This window comes from Lytechinus variegatus, chromosome 14, assembly GCF_018143015.1.
Source record: "Lytechinus variegatus isolate NC3 chromosome 14, Lvar_3.0, whole genome shotgun sequence".
Classification (NCBI taxonomy): domain Eukaryota; kingdom Metazoa; phylum Echinodermata; class Echinoidea; order Temnopleuroida; family Toxopneustidae; genus Lytechinus; species Lytechinus variegatus.
In genome coordinates, this window is record NC_054753.1 from 30947311 (window position 1) to 30970917 (window position 23607).

Below are 23607 nucleotides of genomic sequence, written 5' to 3' on the forward strand. Positions count from 1 at the left end.
AATACCTGACTTTCAAAGATCATACATTTTTAAGTGATAATTATGTGTAAATTTGCTAATTCTAAAGCATTTCAAACAGTATATTTATGTTATCTACATTACTTAAAAACATTATGATTGTATACATGTACAAGTGGTGAAAATAACTGACTAATGTTCGTAATTGCAAGTAGAAATAGAGAACATATTATATAAATAATGTGAAATACTAATGATTAAAAAAAAACAATTGACAAGAGCAGCAGTCAGAGAAATACCATACTATGGATGTTGGTTACTTATGAGTCATGATTGAGAATTTAGGAGGTCAATCAAGTACGGGATGGGACTGTTCCGAAATCTATTAGTTCTACATTTTAATTGTTCTCTTGTGTTTGATTTGCGCAAAGTTCTGGTGTTCTTAAGAGGGGGTATAAGATATGATACCCTCTCATTTGAAATCAGTCTTTCGGCAAAAGTCAAACACAGTGCCTTTCTTCTGTCTGCAAGAGAGGGGAGGTCCAATACATTCAGAGCAGAATCATATGACTGAAAATTGTGTCCCAAGATTATTTTCAGGGATCTTTTCTGCACCGGCCCTCTCTAGACGAGTCACTTGTTGTTTAGTTAGTCCTCCATTCCACACTGGGCAGGCGTACTCTAATAGGGGTCTGAGGAAGCCCATGTAGATAGTACAAAGGTCCTCAGTTGGCAATCCGTGTCCTTTTAGGATTCTAATAATATGTATCCTTCCATTGGCACGTTTTATCATGAAGTCGACATGATCATTCCACTTCAAATCACTACGAATATGAACTCCCAGTAATTTGACAGACACAGATTGCTTCAATGGCTGGCCGTGTATTGCTAGTAACTTGTGTCACTTGTCAGTACATAAACGATTTCAGCCCGCGCTTCGCGAAAGCATTATTCTTTAAGTTATCTCCGCATCTTGATCATAATTATAAAAATTGCTCAGAATCTTTGATATGACTTTGTGTATGTAAAAGGATAGGATGTACTTTAGTCTTTAGTTATAGGCCTAGCTCCTTAAAAACCAGACAAAAGTCAGGTTTTAGTGGTCACTCGGGCAAATTGTAGATTCGCCCCCTGATTATAATCTTATCCTTATTCTGTTTCGAAAAGATCGCGAGATCGCTCATTTTCAATTTGTTGCCAAAAATTATTGGTATCGTAATTTTTGCTTAAATATTTTTTTTAACGCTACTGTACCTTCGCGTCGTCCACTCATGATCACCAACTGTGACTGGACTGGAGCTTTGTAAGTTAGCATTTTTAATAAACCTTCAAGTTCAAGCCTTTAACTTCTCACTTAGGCCTAATGATAAGGTTCTGATAAGAACTTCTGAAGACCGTATCTGGCTAGTATTGTTTTTTTAAATACTTTGAATAATAAATCCCTTCTCGGTATCACTAACCCCACCAGTGTGGCAGTAGTCAGAACAGTATCGTTTGAATTTGGCCGCCAGAGCTCTCCCGACCAAACTCTTGCCGTCTTGGATTGGAGTCTTGCGGTAGCCGGTACCGTAGTCGTAGTAGATTATTTCCACCCGATCATGATAAGTGCCGTGGCCCGTGAGCGGAATTTGATTGTTGTTGTTGTTCGTAGTTGGTCGTTATTTAATTCAATTTAAGGATCTTATTATTTTTTTTTGCATAATCGTGATATAGTCCCCAAATCCAAAAGTGGGGATCATTAGAATCACACCTACCAGAACGCATGAAAAATCACTTCCTTTCTCCAGAACTCAGCTCTGTAGCAAAATGATAACACACACAAATGAAACACCCTGTATATAAACACTAGGGTTCTCTCCCTATTATATACTCGTGATACAGTCCCCACTCAATGGGAAATCAAGTTCGATTTTCACGGCGGTGGGGACAGTTTCAACACTCGTGATCAGTCCCCACGCTATGGGATACACAGTTCACTTTGTACGCAGTGGGGACGGTTCCAACAGTATAGCTATACTCGTGATACCATCCCCACGCTATGGGATACACAGTTCGTTTGGCACGCAGTGGGTTGTTGTTGTTATTTTGAATAGGCAAACTAGTCAGTTTTGACTATTGTTGCCTTATAAATATGCTTTTCTTTTTTTTCAAAATATGATAATTTCTTTGTTCAAATTATGTCAGTTTGAAAAGTAAAAGAAAGAAAGGAAAGAAAAGTTCCCAGGAAATTGTGCAAGACCACCTCTCCTGCCCTGTATTAGTACGTTATCCTGACAAGCCCGCTCGAGGTGCATTTCGAGGGCGTCTCAGGAGTACAAAAAAATTGTATTCCCTATGTCTCTCAAACGTAAGCAGGGGGCGCTCTATCCAATACCTCGTAGAACTTGATTTAAATTCCGCAGGTGCAAATTTATGTCAAATCGATCGGAACCATATCAACATTATTATTTTTTTAAAGCGAAAACATTTATAGTACAGTAAATACTGACATTTAAGGGCCATGTGATAAAGTGAAAGTGACAATAAAGGTGCACACATAGATTAATTCGGTGAAAACATAAAGAATTACCCCCGAAAAATATGAATAATTATAAACACTTTGCTCAGCAAGGTATTCTGGTCACGAAAGTAATAATTTGCTAAAGTTTAGTTCTCTTTACTCTTGACTACACCCTGTTAAGATGGTTGCCATCCGGGCAGCCAATTTGAAATCTATGAGTCCTTTTGAAATATCTGATTAGAGCACTTTGTGTCTTAATTGTGAGATTCTCCACTTTACGTTCCGCATCGGGGATATTGTTAACATTTAATTCAGCAAGTAATAGGGCTCGTTGAATAATAAATTTAGGGCAAACATATAAGAAATGGTATATCGTTTCTCTTTCATTACAAAATTCACACAACCCAGTCGTGTGTCTTCCCTTCTTAAAAAGGAAGTCATTTAAACCCAAACCTCCCAAACGTAATCTGTGGATCATTTTTTCACCTCTTTTATCTGTGCAGAGATAATCAAAGGGAGTTTTTTCGGAGACAGCTTTCTGGTATTTTTTTAATTCTGAAGTTGACTTGTCCCATCTCTTCTGCCATTCCTTTCTTGCAAGAACTCTTACAATCTTTTTTGTTTCTTGGATATTCAAACCATTATTAATCTCTATTTCTTGTTTTAGGGCTGCCTTTGCATAGAAGTCAGCCGTTTTGTTTCCACTAACTCCACAGTGAGATGGAATCCACTCTATGCAAATTAATATACCTTTATATTTTAGACAAGTAGCGGTAATTATGATTTCTCTAACGAAATTATCCTCATTGTTTTCCTTCACCGCTTCAATAGCACTCAAAGAATCGGTAAAAATTACCACTTTATTATAAACGTTCAAATTTTCCAACCACTGCAGTGCCAAGACTATGGCGACCAATTCCGATCTATACGATGATGTAAAATTTTGCATTCTTTTACTTTCGATTACCCGCATAGCAGGCACGTAAAAACAAGCAGAGGCATTGCCGTGCGCCGGGTCTCTAGAACCATCAGTGTAAATATGGAGATTCTCTTTCCAAGTTGTATTAATATACTCCACAGTTGTGTTGTATTGATAAAAAATGTCACTTTTGGACACAAGCTCATGCAGCTTCAATGACACTTCTGGTGGAGAGAGATGCCAAGGAGGCATGGGTGTATAAGACTGAAAAGATTCAGTTGTGTAGAGTATCTCATCTTCCAAAACTCTTAATCCAAAAGGTTTTCGTGCTTTCTTATTTTTTTCGTATTCAAATTGCCAACAGTTCTTCAATGATGATTGGAGTGGGTGTTTGGCGTTTTGTCTTATTTTTGCTTTGTAAACCTTGCTAAGCATATATCTTCTCAGATCAAGTGGTAATTCACCAGTATCTACCTGTAAGGATTCCAGGGAGGTGCCCGGTAACGCCCCTGTGCACAGTTTTAAAGCCTGGTATTGAATTGTCAACAAGAAGTTCTTCACATGATCATGAGCTGAATCATATGCTTCTGCTGCATAATCCAACAATGGCCTGATGACCACTTTATAAAAATTCAAAAGGCTTTTATAACTACTTCCCCACTTTGTTCCCACTAGTCTTTTCATTATATTTATTTTCTTTTTTGCTCTTGTTACAATCATATTTATATGTGGTCTCCATGTTAACTTTCTATCCAGTAATACTCCTAAAAATGAATGTTCGTCCTTTTGTGGTAAGGGGACCTCATCTAAATCAATCTGTACACATTTGTTAGTGTTACTAAAAAGCAAAGTAACAGATTTTTCTTTAGAAAGGGTAAAACCCCATCTGTTGAACCACTCATTTAGGATATTCACATAGGTTTGTACTTTTCTTTTTAGAAAATCAATGTTTTTTCCACTTTTCCATATAACACAGTCGTCTGCGTATATAGAAATACTGACAGATTTATCCATTGGTATGTCCGACAACATTAAATTGAAAAGGACGGGACTTAGGGAACTACCCTGCGGTAGCCCTTCATCTATGTCCTGTATACCTGAAAGGTACTTATTTGCCCGGACCTGGAAAGAGCGCCCGCTTAAATAGTGAATTTAAAGTGATTGTTTAACATTGGTTTGACTTTTAAAAAATCTGAGCTAGAAGGTCACACTTGTCACCTGTGTCTAGGATATGTTACAAAAATGAAGCCCAGAAAAAATTGCGTTCGAAAATAATTATTTAGTGCTTCAAAAATTGAAATATAAAGTGACCGGAAACACCATCTTAATTTCATCCCATACACTTATGTGTACTATTTAGGCGTCTACAAGACGCCTATTTACAAAATCGGGCTTTCCCTTGTAGTTTTAGCTTTTCATTCTCAATAATGGTTGTTTTTAGGGTTTATTAGTTCTAATACATGCACTGATACACAAGTTTCATCTTGGTTTGAGAATTTTTTAAATCGGCTGCTCACAAAGTTAAACAATACCTTTAACTATGTTGCCTTGGAAACCAAGTTTATTAAGTTTATATATCAAGCCTTCCTTCCATAGTCTATCATAAGCCTTCTCCATGTCAAAGAAAACGGCCAGGGTATGTTCTTTATTCCCAATACTTTTTTGAATGTCATTTTCAAGTTGAGTTATATTGTCCTTAGTGCTTCTTGCCTTTCTAAAAGCACTGTGGCAAGATGGCAATAAACTATGTTTTTCCGTAAACCATACCATTCTTTCTTTGATGATTTTCTCAATTATTTTAATGAAACAGTCATTAAGAGCGATAGGCCTGTAGGAAGAAACGTCTGTAGCTTCCTTATGTGGTTTCAATATTGGGACTATGACGCAATGCTTACACTGGAGGGGAACAATTCCTGTTTCCCATATGTTATTCATTATAGCTAACATTATACCTTTCCCTTTGTGTGAGAGATTTTTATACTTCATACCCAACGCCATCTTTACCTGGAGAAGACTCTTTACATTTTTTAAAAGATATACTCAATTCGTACATGGTAAAGGGTTCATTAAGGACACAACATTCCTTAGCATCACCAAAAGATGATATGATATCCTCACATTTTTTAACAATATCTATTTGTTCAGGGGTAAAAACTTTGCCCTTAAAACTATCGTTTATGTTTTTAAAGTGGTTGGCGAAGGTATCCGCAACGTCATTGCCAGTAACAATGGAACTATTCTCTCTCATGAGAACAATGTTTTTCCTGGGCGAAATACCATCATTATTGATCCTTTTAATCATATTCCAGATCTCGGATAAAGGGGTAAAACGATCAATGTCTTGACAGTACTTTTCCCAGTAAACCCTTTTGGCTTGCCTTAAAGTTTTCTGGGCAATAGATCTTTTCTTCTTAAAATCCTCCAATAAATCTGGAGGGGGTATTACATAACTTTTCAATTTGCTCCTTGCTCTATTTCTCTCTTTTATTCTAGAGGAGCAATCTTTATTCCACCATGGTACTGGGTTTTTCTTGATATACTTGGCAGCTCGATGTCCTTTCAAATTTTCCAGGGTAATCTTAATTGATTCCATGAAAGTATCGAACTCTATGACCTTGTCTTCTTTCTCTAAGGTATTCCATTGCTCATCAGTTTGCCGCCTAAATTCATCCCAATTTACATTCTTTGTAGATAAAATTGAACTGATTGAATGGGAGTGGTCGATCTTTGTTTGCGTACCATTCCCTTTCAGTATGTTCAACTCACTTAACAATGGATAATGGTCACTTCCAAAACTATTATTCAGGACCTGCCACGTTGCTTTGTTCGCTGTACTGGGAGGGGCTAATGTTAGATCCAAACAAGAAAAATTACCTGTGTGGTAGTCTACTCTAGTGGCACTTCCATCATTTAAGAAAACAAGATTTCTCTCGTTTGCAAAATCTTCCACTACTTTACCATTTGCATCTGTTTTTTTACTGCCCCATAATGTATTATGAGCATTAAAGTCTCCCAATATTACAAAGTTTTTTCCCCTCACATTCTTGAAAAGTTCATTCAGCGAGTCTGCGCTAAGTTTGCTGCAGGGGTTATAGAAATTAACTACATTTAAAACCTCATCATCCAATAAAATTTCTAATGATATTATCTCCAGATCATCGTGTTTAAAAACACTTTTGTAGTTTAGTGAAGAATGGACGTATATAGCGCAACCCCCTCAGGACCCTCCTTTTCTATTCCTATATTCACATATATAGTCTGGTATCTGCATGACTCTCCCCTCTTCTAACCAAGTTTCTTGTACACAAATAATTTCTAAGGGTCTTTTTTGTTGATTCAAAAATCTAATTAACTCATCCCCATGGCATTCAAGACCCTGTGCATTCCACTGGAGAATGCTGAATGCCACGAGGGTGATCAGACTAGTAGAATAGGCTGCGAATTGACTGTAAATCAACGTCTGAGGGATGTAAACCCAGAGTATCTTTCAAAATATGTGTTATTTCATCAAATGGATTACAGTCAGGCTTTGTTACTATTCTGATTAGTCTAATTACGAAAGAAATAAGTGTGATGTCTGAAGCACCTTTCAAGAAATTACTATGCATTTGTCCTACATTCTCAGACATTTACTTGTCACCTCTGTTTTGGTAGAAAATTGCGAATCCGAGACGATTTCCATTTCGGTTTGATCAGAATCTGCATTTCCTTTCTGAGTGTTTACTTTATTGATTGGATTTGTTACTTTTATTATTTCTGCCTTGTTTACAAGATGTTTTCCCTGCTTAATTTCCTCATTTTGTTCAGAGCGAAGTCTCACTGCTTGTGCATATGAGATATGATTTTGTATTTTAATTTGCTGCACTTCTTGTGCTTCTTTTGAGGCCTCACAACCTTTATAAGCAGCCGAATGGTTACCATTGCAATTTGTATTTGAAGTGTTGTCGCTCCAGCTCGCAATTTTCTACCGAATGTCCTAGGCCACATCTGGGGCACCTTTCCTTAGCACTACACCCACTAGCTGAATGCCCGTATCTTTGGCATTTAAAGCACCTGGGTGCTGGTGGAATATATTCCTTGACTCTTATTTTCTGGAAGCAAATTCAACATGCTCTGGAACTTGGGGGGTAGAGAAGAACAATATTACGGTCTTTAGGGGCTTCAAATCACCCTCAATTCTCTTTTTCATTCTCTCAACCTTCACTACTCTGCTAATTTCTAGCTCCTTCAGAATATCTTCCTCAGAGGTTTCTAGAGAAATTCCAAATGTGACCCCTTTCGAGGCGTGGGTTTTTTCCTCTATTTTGACCGGAATATTGCCAATCTCTGGTATCTGAGTTAAGGCTTTACGTTGCTTCTCATTTTTACACTTTACTAAGAGACCCTTCCCACCACGTACAAACTTAATGAAGTCAGGGGGAGACCTGCAAGCCTTTCCAATATCCTTCTTGACAGTTAGTTCATTAACTACACTAAGGTTTTTATTTCTCTCAATGGGTACTAAGAGTACCTTTAGGTGGTCTGCTTTTGTGGCATTTATTCCTATTTTGAAAGGAGTTGACGGCGGTGTGCCAAAGTCGGTATCCGCTGCCAACTCTTCCACATCACTTAAACTTCCCTCTCTCAATCTTTTTTTTGCTAATTTTAGCTTCCTTATAACTTGAAATCCCCCTCCTCTTCTGGGGGCTTACGCTGAGCTAGATTCTCCGCCATTGTGGTTTGGCGGGAAATTCAAAGTGCAAAGTGCATAAAAGGCCCAAAAATGACAGCTTACCTACTGCAATCCGGAATTTCCTCAAAATAGCAATTGCAAAAAACCAAAGGACTAAATCCAAATTCCTATATATCCAAAATCCTATATATATATCCAAAATGAAAAGAAAATGAAAAGTAGGCAACATAGCACAACATAGCACAACTCGCTGGAGCACGTCTCGATCAAACGAGCTACAATCGGCGACAGATAAGTCGATTCTTCTCCCCACGCAGTGGGGATAGCTCCAACAGTATATATACTCGTGATACCGTCCCCCCCACAACATCAAATCGTGCTCGTTCAACAAGAGGATGGGGACAGTTTCCTGATGCAACGTGACAAGGATAAAACACATTTGGGTATGGTTGCGGAAGTTGGGGAGGGGGGGGTTCCAATGCAATGTGACAAGGAAAAAGCACCGGCCTTTGGGTAATACAGGAACCGCGATCAAAGGGGGGGGGGGGCTTTAGCTCCTACCTTTTCCAAAACATATATGGCGTAAAAATGTGACCATAGGATATGGTCAGCCTCCCCCCCCCATTTTGAAAACCATTCCGCGGCCCCTGTATTATTACGATCATCATCATCATTATTGGTAATATTATATTATCATTATTATTATTGTTATTATTATTACTATCGTCATCATTATTTATTGTTGTTGTTATTATCAAAATAATGATATCATTACTATAGATATTTTTTTATCATTGAAAATATGCCCCTTCCATACATTCCGTTTCTTGCATTTCATTTAATTCCTTCAAATAAAATCGCTGTAGACTCATAAACGCTTGGTATTATCATAATTGTTATCATCATTATTGTCCCTTTTTCTTACTGTCATGTATTTTTACTTATTATGTATTTGAGTTGTGTGAGTGTGTGTGCGGTGTCTGGATTATATGCACTTAACGAGGTTAGTATATATACTAGACCAAAAGCTTCAGTCTCTGTATTTTGGTTGTTCCGCTGAACTACGTTGGCTCCACTGACCATACATAGACTGAAGAAGTTGGGGGTCCGTGGCTACAGACAACGTATAGTGAACTAGCGTTTTATAGATCGCGATATCATATATATATATATATGTATTTATGTTCTTGTTAGTGAAGTGTTTACTTTTATCATCAAATTGTTGAGTATATGCTTATTTAAGGCTCCCATAATATATGATACATATTGCTGAACATCAAAATGCCTAAACAGATACCTATTCATGAGCATAAATGTTTAATGTTTCATTTGTGAACTGATGAGCTTAATTTCTTATCATGTGATTGCATACTGTGACTTAAGATTGGAAGAAATCATGTAACTGGTGAACACTTTACTAACATGAATATCAATATGTGGGACTAGAGTGAAAATTTCATGGTATCTTTGGAAGAGTTTTGAAAGGTGAAGAAATAAAATATCATCATTGGTTTTAACATATTATGTCAATATCATACAAATAATTAACATACACGAAAATCAAGTCAAAAAATTATTTGTCCGGGGGTCAAATTCAAGGTCAAAGTAAAGGTCAAGTGTCACGACCTTATAAATCGCTCCAATACATTATTTGATGCATGTTTTGGATTCCTCTCTGAATTTCCTTTTGATTGGTACCAGTTTCGAGAAAATTGGTCAACACGTTACGACGCAATGGCCATTGAAAGTTGAAGGTCACGCCCATTTTTGTCAAAACAAGGAGAAAAGGGCGGGCCGTAGCCCGATAACCGACAGACCGATTTAACTAATTTTTTTGTTTTGTGCTTGGGCTATGGTGAATTTTATGTGTACCAATGAACAACGAATTCCGAGAGGGTCGGGTGCAAAATTGCACTTTCATTGGGTGAATTGGCATGGAATGACCCCATAGCCATAAGTCATAATCCAGCAAGCTTTCTTTAGGGCATGCCCAAATAGGATTAACCTATAACCTGCCAACTGATCTTAAAGTTTTAACAAACTCTCTCCATCTTTGAGTGCAAAGGAAGGCGGCAAAACTTCCATATGTCCCCTCCACTAAAATTGAAAAAAAAAATATGGAGAAGGTTTATCAAGAATTATCTAACATATATCTTAGAGATTTAAGAAGGAAAAGTTGGATACATACCAAAATATGGCTTTATTCCGTCAAAAATTTGAGTGTGTGTAATTCCCAATTGCATCCGTTTATTTAGTCAGAAAAATAAATACCCAATACTCTTGGAGAGTAGACTAGTCGTAATATCGGTTCATAATAGTTATGAAACCCATGGCTTTCGACAATTCCTGCTAGCTAAGTGAGTAACGCGACAGACAGAAGATGCCTCGATCAGCAGCGAGAGGTTTGAATCCAAGCTCTAACCGGAAGTAAGAAGAAAAAAGAGAACGAAAGAAGGGGGTTTTGGAGAAGTATTTTTTAAAATTAGTGGAGGGGACATATGGAAGTCTTTCCAGGAAGGCAGCATTCACATGCTTAGTTCTACATGTGGATGTAAGACTCTCATAGCCGCTTATCTAACCCTGCTGCTCTTAAGAAATGCATCAGACATTGAACTCAACCCAGGTCCTGCCAGCAAGTATCCTTGCAGATATCCTTGCAGATTTGCACCTACACAGTAACATGGCAACAGCGAGGCGTTGCATGTGATGACTGTAACCAGTGGTACCATGTAGAAGCTCTCGCTAATTCAAGTGTATCTTGGCAATGTATTTCTTGTGGAATGCCCCAGATTTCTAGCAGTTTGTTCAACTTCATAGTTGACATCAGCAATACCTTCTCCAAAATGTCTTAGTCCTTCTCTGATGATAATGAAAGAGCGCCATCTAGTCCTGGACCGCAGATAGCATCTTCTCCATCCCGTCAGTCTAATAGAAGAAGGCACCTAGTCACAGAAAAAAAGATGAAGGTTTTAACTGTCAACTTTCAGAGTGCATGTAACAAAAAGGAAGAGATCGGAAATCTAATAGATTGTTCTGTTCCAGATATTATCCTGGGCACTAAGACTTGGCTCAACAGCAACATCCATAGTGCTGAATTGTTCCCTCCAGAGCATGATGTGATACGGAAGGACCATTTTGACGGATATGGTGGTGTTCTCATAGCACTTAAATCTGACATCATCTTTGAACAACTACCAGATGATCCTAATCTTGACGTTGAAGCAATCTTCATCAAAGTAAGCCTTCCAAAGAATAACTTCCTTATTATAGGTGCTTTGTATAGATCTCCTTCTAGTTCTGTCAACTATATGGAGAATCTCTGTTGATTTATAGAAGAAATTCACAATCAGCACCAAAGTTCTGTCATCTGGATGGGTGGGGACCTGAATCTACTGGACATCGACTGGAATACAGAGTCGTCATCGGGTAACCAGTAGCCTCTGCCAATCGAGCAAAGGTTCTTGACGATGATCCATAATTGTGAACTACAATGGACGGTATCCTTTCCTAATAGGTTGAACAGCTGTCTTGACATTTTCCTGTCAATTAGGCCCACTCTTCTTAGCAGGTGTATTACCCTTCCAGGAATAAGTGACCATGATATCGTGCTAGTGGAATCCTCTGTTGTAGCACGCAGGAAAAGACCGGTGAAGAGGAAAGTATTCCTTTGGAAGCATGTTGATATGGAGGCTCTCCGAGAAGACTGTCTTGCCTTTCAACATTCCTTTACAGAGCAATTTGATGGGACGAGTCCTGTGCAAGTCATGTGGAACAACATCAAGTCTACCCTCTTACGTCTGATGGAAAAGCATGTACCATCTAAGATGACATCAACTAGATACAATCAACCATGGATCACTCGTTCATTGAAGCAGTTGACCCGTAGGAAGAAGCGATGCTTTGACAAAGCCAAGGCAAACAACCCTGGGGATTATACCAAGTTCTTGGATGTGAAGAAACAGACAAAGAAGGCATGTAAAGCTGCTTACTTCAAATATGTTGAAGATATTGTCTGCCCAGATTCAACAACAATTCTAAATGATTGTGTAATTATATTAACAGCAAAAGATGTGACTCATCTGGGATAGCTTTGCTGAAGTTGAGCGATGGACTTACATACTCGGATAGTGCTTCAAAATGTAACATCCAGAATAGATAGTTCTCATCTGTCTTTACTAGAAATTAAGACATGACTAACATGGCGGACATGGGAAGTTCTCCCTATCCCTGTATGGAACCCATCACCATACAATTTGATGATGTGCAGAAAATCTTGTCTGGTCTACAAATCCATAAAGCCACTGGGCCCAATGAACTGTCTTCTCAGCTATTGAAAAACTTAAACTGCGAACTCGCACCTGTTCTGACAGTCCTATTTCAAGCTTCCCTTGACAAAGGAGTTGTTCCAGCTGACTGGAAGAATTCAAACATTGCCCCTGTCTTCAAAAAAGGTGAACGATGTAAAGCCAGAGAACTACAGACCGATCTCATTAACATCAATGACATGCAAAGTTTTGGAACACGTTGTCCACAGCAATATTATGGACCATCTTGAAAACCACAACATGCTCTCTGATGCTCAGCATGGTTTGCGTAAAAAACATGATCCTGTGTCTCACAACTTGCTCTTGTGGTGCAAGACCTTGCGAGGGGTATAGACATAAGCTCGATTTTTAAGGTATACAGAACTCTACCCATGAATGAATAGCTGACTTTCTTGACAATTGCACGCAATAAGTACTCCTTGAAGGAACCATCTCTACCAAGACCCAAGTGACATCGGGAGTTCCGCATGGTAGTGTCGTAAAGCCGATGTTGTTTCTGATATTTATCAATGAAGACCAGAGTACCTGTCTAATAATGACACCACTGTGAGGCTTTTTGCAGATGACTGCCTAGTTTATTGCAAGATAAGGGGTCCGTTGCAGAAAGAGTTGCGTTTAAACGCAAGTCAAAAAATCAATCGCAAGTCCCAAATACGCGCTGTTGATTGGTTTAAAATCAAGTTGCGCATGATTTTTAGAGTTGCGTTTGATTGCAACTCTTTCTGCAACGGGGCCAAGGTCAGAGGAAGATGGTGCTCAACTGCAGGAAGACATCAAGTCCTTGGAGCAATAGGAGGCTGACTGGCTGATGGAGTTCAACCCCAAGAAATGCCAAGTCCTCCATGTAACCAACAAACAGACCCCTATCATATTGCCATACATCCTTCATGGTTACACCTTGGACAACGGAGACACAGCAAAATATCTTGGAATCTACCTCCATCAAAAGCTCAGCTGGAATCATCACATCAGTCAGGTAGCAAAAAAGGCTAATTCCACCAGGGCTTTTCTTCAAAGGAACAGATCATGTTCTCGCGAAGTCAAGGTGCTCTGCTACCTCACTCTACTTAGACCAGTCATGGAATATGGACCATCTGGGATCCTTTCACTCAAGCTAACATCATGAGGCTTGAAATGATACAGCTCAAGGTATACTCGCTTTGTTTGCAATGACCAACAAGCAGTGTCACCTCCATGCTCCAACAACTGCAATGGCCATCCCTGCAAGAAATGAGAGCCCAGGCAAAGGTTGTGATGATGTTCTGCATTAAGAACTTGTTAATATCCATTCTCGAGGCTACTCTGATCCCATCTCTCCATTCCTCACAAAGAGGTCATAACCAGAAATTACAAGTACCATTTGCTAGGACACAGACAATGCAAAAAAGCTTTTTTCCTGATAGTGATGCAACCAGGCTATGAAACGCTCTTCCACAGGTCGCCATCTCATGTATGTCTCTTCCAAGTTTCTAAAGAGAGGTACAGAAAATCCAGGTCTGTTAACTTTCTACGGATGTCTTTTTAGCTGCACACTTTTAGAGTTTATTTTAGACCCCTTATTTGAGACACTATACATACATTGCACCGCACAACAGTACGACAATACACCAGACGGTGGCCTGTACTTAAAGAGATGAAGAAGTATTTATTAGATCAATTCGGTTCAAATCATACAATGGTACATTACAAATGGTCAATATGATAGTGGGGGGTAGTCTTGAGGACTCCATGGATCACGATGTCTTTTTTCAATCTGACATATACTTCTTCATCATTGGAGTCTTGAACGGGCCTTTATATATAAGAAAACCAGGTAAATAAAGATGGATTTCCCTAGGAGATCCGTCTTTTGATGAAATGATCACGGAAAATGTTTTTAGTTTATTAATTTTACACCTACGCCTAATGCATAGGAAGGTTTAAAAAATCTTCAGTAAAAATGTTACAAAATGAAGATTTCCTACCAGATTGATGTCGCGTAGACCCCTTTATCTACTAAACAACGCAAATACAATGGCGTGGACCCTTGAACCGCTTGTGTATTACGTACTTTTGATAAGCAATGCCACTTTGAAGAACAATTTATAGACCCCAAAAATATTATTTCACATATACTAAAACTTATTAAGGATTATAAATAATTAGCAGTATTATACTAATTATTTATAATATGTAATAAATTCTAGAAGGCTAACTGTTTTTGAAAGATGGGGCTCACATTTTGTTTCTTGATAATCTAATCACCCGGGGAGCATTGCATGTAATATCTTATCAGTAAAGGCCACTGCACACCTATGACTGTTCACTGTCCGACTTTGGAAATGTGAATGAAACATTTTATTTGAGATTAAAATTAATTGAAAGAATACTAATATAACCATTATGAAAGATTGCAAGCCTTTATTTAGGAGTAAAGGCCAAATTAGTTTCAAGTCGTAGCCAATCGTACGCCTGCATTACAACTAGATATTCGCTTTTCTAAGAAGGATGATAGCCTAGTCGCAGATATGAACATAGGTATTCGTATGATGATTTAACACATTACACAGTAAGTTATTCCATGTCTCAATATAAGCATCAAATTCTACTACGTTTCATTCCAAAAAATCATAAAGGTGTGTGGTCACCTTTATGCTCAACAGTCAATTTTTATCAGTGATTAAATTTTACCATTAGTAGTGCTCATAATTTCCCATTTTACTATTAATATCAACAGGTATATGAGTGGCAGACTTCGGAGAGACTTGCAGAGCAGCCCAACATCCACTGGTCCAGATGTCCTATCTAGAGTAAGTATGGCAGCATCTAGAGAGGAACCTCTTAATGGCAGTAGTGTACAATGTCCAATGGTTGATTGCCAGATAAACTTAGTGACATACATTACAACAGAGATGTATAATCTTCAAGACATCAGGGATTTTATCAATAGGAATCATGGAAACATAAATATTGATCAGAGGAATGAGGAAGGTCAAACTGCTCTCATGAGAGCTTGTCTAGATAGAAACAAAGAAGTTGTGGAGTTTTTGTTAGAGAAAGGAGCAAATCCTAACCTGAGATGCCTAAGAGAGGGAAACAGTGCTCTACACTTTCTTAGCCAAAGTCGACCATGCTGTGACATAGAAAGCGAGACAGACTTGGAAGATTGGGAACCTATTCTCGACAATGTGTCAGAAGCCGAGAGCAGTTGCAAAGACTTCTTGACTCGGGAAAGCCAAGATGATACTTACAACCGTTTGATCATGAAGTACTGTTTGGATGAAAAGTACTGTCAATGTACTGTGTTTAAAAAGCAGAAGAGAAGTGCTAGGATCATAGATACTTTAATATTACAGTATGGAGCTTTGATTCAGATCAACAATGATGGATTGACTCCTGCAGATATTGCTGGGCTACATAGGAAACTATCAACTGTGTTGCACTATATAAATCAAGACTATATTCCAAAGTCAGAGCAAAGAAGAGCATTGGAAATCATTGGTTCATCGTTCATGATGAAGGATGAGTATGAGAAAGCGTACAAAGCATTTACAATGGCATTAGAAAAGTGCTATGATAATCCAGACACTGAGCAAGGCAATATCAAGAAATCTGAGTTAGAACATTGTCTAGGTCGCTCGGAATGTAGGAGTCTCCATGACCTCAGAAGGATTAATGGTGACAAGTATGCAATGAGAGTTGAAGGTATGCTGGTTGCGGATCGTGTCTTACCCAATTCACTGAAGGAAGAATTTATTTATGAACGTCTTGTCGATTATGGATATTCACTGTTGTTTCTTTGGGATACGCTGGATGCAGGCTTCAGGGTGTTCACAAAATGTCTTTGTCTAGAATGCAAAGGATGTTTGCCTGTTGGAAGGGTACTTTTGTCATTGAGGTACATCATCAGCCAAGCTACAAGCTCTCCAAGCCTACATAGGTTTATTCCACAATATGTGAGTCTACTTTGTCAGTCTCTAGAGTATTATATTGATGTCATCAGGCAGGTCAATGTTAAAAACCTTAAAAGCCACATCCAGGAAATTCTAATCAACCTATCAAAGATCTTATATTCCTTCACTGATAGTCTTTGCAGTGTCCAAGGTGTGGAATGTGTGATTCAGCCAGTTGTCCAGATGATCAAAGTCATATGGAGCAGGTTAGATAGAGCTTCAGTCTCAAGGGATCCATACAGGCATCTCACCAACTCTGTCTGTCATAAGTTACTTTGTGATATGGTTGCGCACTTTAGATACTACTATGACTTTGAGGAAAATAGGTACACTTGTCACTGTTTCAAGCAAGTACTTGTTCACTTAGTCCAAGTTGAAGGTGCCTCAGATATTGATATCAATGGAGATACCCTTCTGCATTCATTGATGGGTCTTGTGTTCTCGGGAGAGATTCAGATGGTTCAAGACATAGCTCTTCTATTTCTAAGGTATGGCTGTTCTTACAATTTGAGGAATAATAGAGGGAAGAGACCTATCGATGTTGCACAGGAAGAGGCTTTTAGTCTTGATGATTGCTACCTTTCAGATCTTACTGGGCTCTACATTCTCCTGTCTCCTACTGTACTCACTTTACAAGAGATTACTATCAGAACTATTCTAAGGTGTAACATCCCTTATCAGGATAAACTTCCTAGGAAACTCTGTTCCATGGTGCAGGGTCCAGTGGAATTTCCCTAAGTGCTGCTGTTCTGGACTGCTCACATGCCGTCATTATGAACAGGCTCTTTCCACTGAAGCCTCAAGACTTCATGTATATGTGTCAAATCTGCTCATGATAATGACTTGCTCACTTTCTTGAAATTTCATTATTAAACTTTATTTGATGTGCTGGAAAATATTTTAATTTTTGTATTTGATGCTATAGTCAATATCGATTTTATAGTGACATGTCTTGGTTATTATATAATTTGCACATACATGTACGTAAAAATGTATCGGAAGACTGTCACTACTTTGTTGAAGCCTGGGGAAAATGTGCTTCAGGAAATAATTTACGGTACACATTTTTTCATACAATATTATGTTGATGTGCACAAACATGGAACGGTACATTTTTTGTCATTTGACATGGCCATTAGCTGTAGCCTAGGCCTTGTAGAATGCAGACCCATGCCATACATGAACCAGCTAGTATGTCAAAGATTTCTTTGTAAGCATTCATATACAGTTGCATTATGCTACTTTATTGCATTTTCATGCCATTAGCTATTTTATCCATCATAACATGCTGCATGGATAAATGATATTGATGACATTGGCCCATATTCTGAAGTCCAGTTTAAAGGAGAATCCAGCCTTGGTCATAAAATGCTCTCATGTGGAAAGGAAATAAATAAATAAATAAAACAGAATGGTGAAAGTTTGAAGAACATTGGACTAGCAATAAGAAAGTTATGGCTGCTTTAATATTGAGATCAGTTATACTATGTAGATCTCAAATTGGCAAACAGGGTAAGTAAATTATGACAAGGGGCAAGGATAACTTTCCTATAGGCCTTGTACTTAAATATCAGGGGTTTGTGGTTTTTCTCTTAAGAACCCATTCCCCTGGGGCTGTAATCTAATATAACCCAGGAAGTATATTGTTTTATATCCTCATGAAAGAAAAATATAATTTAAAGTAAGTCATTTGAGAAATGACACTTAGCAATTTTTTTTTATTGGAGTGAAAGGAAGAGTAGTCCTTGCCTTGCATCACTATGACATCACCTATGCTGCCAATTTGAAGTCTCCACAGTTATAGTCTCCACAGGATTACCAATATCTACAACTTTTGAAAATTCATAACTTTTTTATTGTTTGTCCGATATTTACCTATCAACTTGTCTGATTTTTCTTTTCCCTCTAAAAACATTTTTTTTTAAAATTTGGGTTGGATTTCCCTTGAATTTTGGCCATGGTCTAACTATGTGCTAAAATTATGGGAAGCCGAAAAATATTTAACACTTGTTTATATGGTATATTTCTATTGTTTGCCGTGTTCTTTTGTCATTAATTTAATAATGACTGAAGCTGTTTTGGTTTTACTATTTTCAGATAGTGTCAAATGAGCTGATGAATTGTAACCTGTACCATTAGATATTTGTGCCATAATTGGCTATCTATAGTTAAACCACATTTTTATACATATTGTCAGAGTTTGAATTAAACCTGACTTCAGAATATGGGCCATTGTGCTGAAATTTTTACGAGCATGATTTTACTAATATCTGTATTGTTTTGCCTCTTTTCAGATATGATTGATGTGCTGCATGCTGAATTTAACTGCTAGTTTTGTGCTTCTGAAAGGTCACCAGGCAATGCATGTTTAGTCATGGCTTCTACAGGACCTGTAGCATCATCCAGTTTGAAAGACTGTAGCAGTTCTAAGAGAGAGGGTGATCTGGTCAGGATCATTGAGGATGATGCCACACTGGTAATGGTTCAGGATTTCATCAAGCAGCAGGATGGGAAGACTGACTTGAATGAGAGAAACAAGCATGGTCGGACGGCATTGATGATGGCTTGTTTGCATGGAAAGCTGGAAATTGTGAAGTATCTTCTTGAGATAGGAGCCGATCATCATCTTACTGCACCTGACAAAAAGAACACTGCGTTGCACTTTGCTTGCATGTTCATGGAAAGCAACAGTGAAGCAGACAGTGCACTGATAGGGGAAGAGACTGCAGAAGGGGCTAAAAATCCAGCAAGTGGAGAAGCCAAAGGAGACGGTTTCGAGGCTCATTTTGATGTGAAAGGAGATGCGATTGTATTACAACTTATCGTTAACCTCCTGTTGCACAAAGCCGAATTCCAGAAGAATGATGATGGACTGTATCCACTTGACTTAGCTGCATTGAACAAAAGACTCGGTGTCTTTGCTTTCCTTGGCAGTAAAGGTCTAGTGGGAAAATCTATGCTTGTTAGGGGATTGAACATTCTGGGTTACTTATTGGCTGTGGAGGATAAACACAAAGATGCAGCTAAAATACTGGGAAAAGCTGTGATGGAAATGGAGAGTGACACTGGCAATCCAGATCCTGTGGAATTCACATCAGATCTTGAAACTTTCCTTGGTCAAAAAGAGTGCAAGACAATGGCAGATTGGAAGGCATTAAAGAAAACTAATCATGCAAGAAAAGTTAATGCTTTCCTTGTTGGTGATCGTGTTCTTCCAGAGAAGTTGAAGCCAAAGGTACTGTATGGACCACTTGCAAAATATGGACATGAGTTGCTTTTCAAGATGAAAACAAGGGCTAAAGGTTTTCTCATATTTGATGCATGTCTTCATCTGGAAAGGAAAGGATTGTTTTATTTGAATACTGTCTTGATGTACCTGCGGATGAGTGTACCTAGAGCAGAAACCCTCGAAATTTTCAGAGATGCTCAGTTTATTAACAGCACATGCAAGATGTTAGGAAAGTACATTGATGTCATGAAAGACGTCCCCATTGATCATCTTGAGAAGAGTGTCAAAGACATCATGTGCAACCTTGGTCGTATCTTGTTCGATGTAATTAATGAATATCAAAGTCTTGAAATCTTGGAGCAGTTTCTCTCACCCATCATAGAGATGATCAATGTCATTTGGGATAGGATCCCAAAGCCTGAAGCTACTGGCAGTGGTATCCTGTTCCCCACTATTTCTGTCTGTCACAATGTTCTCCTTCACCTGGGAAGAGAGTTCTGTCCAAATATCTTCTTCTGTGCCCCTCATCCCTCCAGGACACGCAGGTACACCACTTTCCTCTTCAAGCGATTAATTGCTAATCTTCTGCATGTCGAAGGTGCCCTTGATTTAGACTGTCATGGGAACACAATGATTCACACACTGATGGTGTACTCACAAACTTTATCACCACAACTGATTGTAGATATTGCAAAGATCCTGATAAGACATGGCTGCCCTACTGATGCAAAGAACAAGAAAGGGGAAACCCCTTATGACATCAACATGGAGATGAGAGAAAATGAAGATGACTTTGATGATGAAGATGATTTTGAGGATGAGGATGGAGATGAACCTTGCCTACAGCTGGACCCACGAGGAATGGGCATTGTGTATGAGCTCTTGAAGGGTCCAGAAGAAGTGTATTCTCTTCAAGAGCTTGCTGCAAGGTCTATCCTTAGCTATAGGATCCCTTATCGCCAGAAGCTTCCATCTACACTGTGTGCTATTATAAGAGACCCAGTCCTGGATGAAGATTATGAAGCTGGAGATTCTGAGACTTCCAGTGACTATGATTCAGATGGTGAACAAAACTGCCCAATATCTTGAGGATACAAGCTCGTTTATAACTTCTTTGCTTTCATTGATTTGACTTTTTTTGAAATTGAACAACTTCTCATTTTTTACCTCCATCTGTGCTTTTTGTCTCACCTGCATAGCAAGGCAAGACTATAGGCGTCATTTTTTTTCCAACGGCGACGGTAATGCCATCCCATCAGCATTAAAATCTTAACCAATGTTTTGTCACCTGCATAGCAGAGTGAGACTATAGGCGACGCTTTTCCGACGGCAGCGGCGGCGTCAACATCAAATCTTAACCTGAGGTTAAGTTTTTGAAATGACATCATAACTTAGAAAGTATATGGACCTAGTTCATGAAACTTAGCCATTAGGTTAATCAAGTATTACTGAATATCCTATTAGAGTTTCATGTCACATGACCAAGGTCAAAGGTCATTTAGGGTCAATGAACTTAGACCATGTTGGGGGAATCAACATCAAAATTCAATTCAATTCAAGTTTATTCAACCATAAAAATGTGTATATACAAATCATACATAGTTATGCAAACAAAATATGGCTAGGACCATAAAAAAGCAAACTGCTTGTAGATAATGGCCCCGAAAACAATATCATTGACATAATTTACAATCAAAAACAGAATACTAAGAAAACACAAATTTTATCAGCAAATATATAAATGTAAAAACATACACACATACACGCAACAACACACACACACACACGCACACACACACACACAAACCCTGGTGATTTTATAGATTTTCCATTAAGTAGGCCCTACACATTTTTTTGAAACAGGATACAGTTGAACAATCTTTTAGTGAAGTTGGGAGTTGATTCCATTTTTTTATACCGACTAAAGTTAGTGAATTTAAAGAAGAAGAAAGTCTCACTTTCGGAACATGGAAATTATCTTTTTGTCTAGTAGCATAAGAATGAACATTTAAATTGAGTGAAAACATATTGCAATACTTCAATGGAAAAATATGATTTTTAACTGAGTACATAAAGATTAGAGTATTTAAAGTAATTAGTTCATGGAGAGGTAAAATATTCATCTTTTTGAAAAGGGGTATACTAGCACTTTGCATATGGGACTTAGTAATTAACCGGATTGATTTTTTCTGTAGGATATATGGCTTTAGAAGGCGTGATTTGTATGTATTACCCCAAATACAATTACAATAATTCAGATGTGGCAAGATAAGGCTACTATAAAGGATATTTAAAATATTAGAAGGTAATATGAATTTCAATTTATATAAGATACCAACATATTTAGATAAAGATTTACAAATTTCTGATATGTGTATACTCCAATCCATGAGCTCATTAAAAGTAACTCCAAGAAACTTTATATTCTTTAATTTAGAAATTACAAGATTATCAATTATAATATGTGGTAGGTCATGGGGCACTCTCTTGTTCCTTGATCTAAATATAATATAGTTTGTTTTGGCTATATTCAGAGATAATTTATTTGCTTTGAACCATGTAGAGACTTTTGCTATTTCCCTGTTTACCGACAAGACAAGTGTTTTAATGTTACTGCTACTCATGAGTGCACAAGTATCGTCGGCAAACAGGGAAAACTTGAGAAGAGAAGATTTGATAATATCATTGACATATATAAGGAACAAGAGAGGGCCCAAGACAGATCCTTGAGGGACACCACAGTTAAGATGCTGTATTGAGGATCTGACACCATTGACCATCACATATTGACTTCTGTTAGATAGATAATCTTCAAACCATTTAAGGGCAAGACCTCTGACACCACAAGAGTCAAGTTTTTTTAGCAGTATGTGATGGTCAATGGTGTCAAATGCTTTTGACAAGTCCATAAAAAGTCCAATGCAAAAATTATCCTTTTCAAGTTCATTTTGAATATAAGTACATAAATTAGAGACAGCTAATGAAGTCGAGAATTTTTTCCTGAAACCAAATTGAGCATCAGTTAAAAAATTATTAATCTGTAAAAATGTATATAAACGTTCATGAATTATTTTTTCAAGAATCTTTGCAAAAAGAGGGAGGATAGCAATTGGCCTATAATTAGTTAAATCGTTTGCATTTCCTTTTTTGAAAACTGGTACTACCTTGGCAAATTTCAGATGATTAGGCACTATTCCTGTAGAAATTGATGTATTGAATATAAAACATAGTGGTTCAATGAAGTAATGTATAGATTTCTTTATAACTTTAGGGTCTATACCATCGGGGCCGCTTGATTTTGAAGAATTTAAAGAACGGACAATCTTTAATATTTCATTTGGAGAAGTAGGTCTGAAAAACAAAGAGTTCGGTGATTTGTTTCCGTTTAAGAATGAATCATATGACACACGCACAGGAGAAATTCTGTCAGCGATATTCAAAAAATAAGAATTAAAATGTTCTACTATATCTTTTGATGAATTTAATTTTGAATCATTGCAATACATAACTGATGGTAACTTCTTAAAGCGTTTATTTCCCAGTATATTATTTATGTTATTCCAAATCTTTTGTGTGTTTCCTCTAATTTGATTAAAGAGTTTAGAATAATATTCAGATTTAGCACTGCGTAATAAGTTTATCAATTTATTTTTGTACTTAATGTAAATTTTCTTTTGCTTGTCAGAATATTTGTTCAGTAACTTTTTATACATTTTATTCTTCTTATTTATTGATTTCATGAGGCCATTTGATAGCCAAGGTTTCTTAAAAGTGACTTTCGCTTTTGATTTTGACTTCAATTCCGGAAAACATGTATTATAAATTGAGTAGAATATTGACATAAAAATATCGTAACAATTATTAGCATCATCAGTACTATATACATGACTCCAATCAACTTCACACAGTTTTCTATTAAATTTAATTATATTATCATCATTTATCTGTCTTTTCGGTAATTGCGACTGCCATTGATTAAAAATCCTAATGTGTTTCTTTACACAAAATATAGGTAAGTGGTCTGATATGTCAGCTATGAATAAACCAGAGTCAATGTTATTATCTAGGGTAT

At 37.6% G+C, this 23607-nt stretch overlaps 2 protein-coding genes across 5 annotated transcripts; both read left to right on the top strand.

Annotated features, from left to right (window-relative positions):
• Positions 1–1224: 1224 nt before the first annotated feature.
• LOC121427601 lies at positions 1225–20873 on the top strand. Of its 4 annotated transcripts, XM_041624077.1 has the most exons (4): positions 1232–1261; positions 10850–10852; positions 15091–15163; positions 18601–20873. In XM_041624077.1, exon 4 carries the CDS (start codon positions 18681–18683, stop codon positions 20622–20624), a length of 1944 nt encoding a protein of 647 aa, XP_041480011.1. In that variant the 5' UTR covers positions 1232–1261; positions 10850–10852; positions 15091–15163; positions 18601–18680; the 3' UTR covers positions 20625–20873. The 4 variants fall into 4 exon arrangements, with proteins under 4 accessions (XP_041480012.1, XP_041480011.1, XP_041480013.1 ...); XM_041624078.1 differs by lacking the exon at positions 10850–10852 and having other exon boundaries at positions 1225–1261; XM_041624079.1 differs by lacking the exon at positions 15091–15163 and having other exon boundaries at positions 1233–1261.
• On the top strand, positions 15170–17044 carry LOC121427306. Its single transcript, XM_041623644.1, has one exon. It carries the CDS (start codon positions 15170–15172, stop codon positions 17042–17044), a length of 1875 nt encoding a protein of 624 aa, XP_041479578.1.
• Positions 20874–23607: the final 2734 nt, after the last annotated feature.

Coding starts and splice junctions, on each gene's coding strand:
- LOC121427601 (XM_041624078.1), top strand. CDS start 18,681: ATGGCTTCTACAGGACCTGTAGCATCATCCAGTTTGAAAGACTGTAGC.
- LOC121427306 (XM_041623644.1), top strand. CDS start 15,170: ATGGCAGCATCTAGAGAGGAACCTCTTAATGGCAGTAGTGTACAATGT.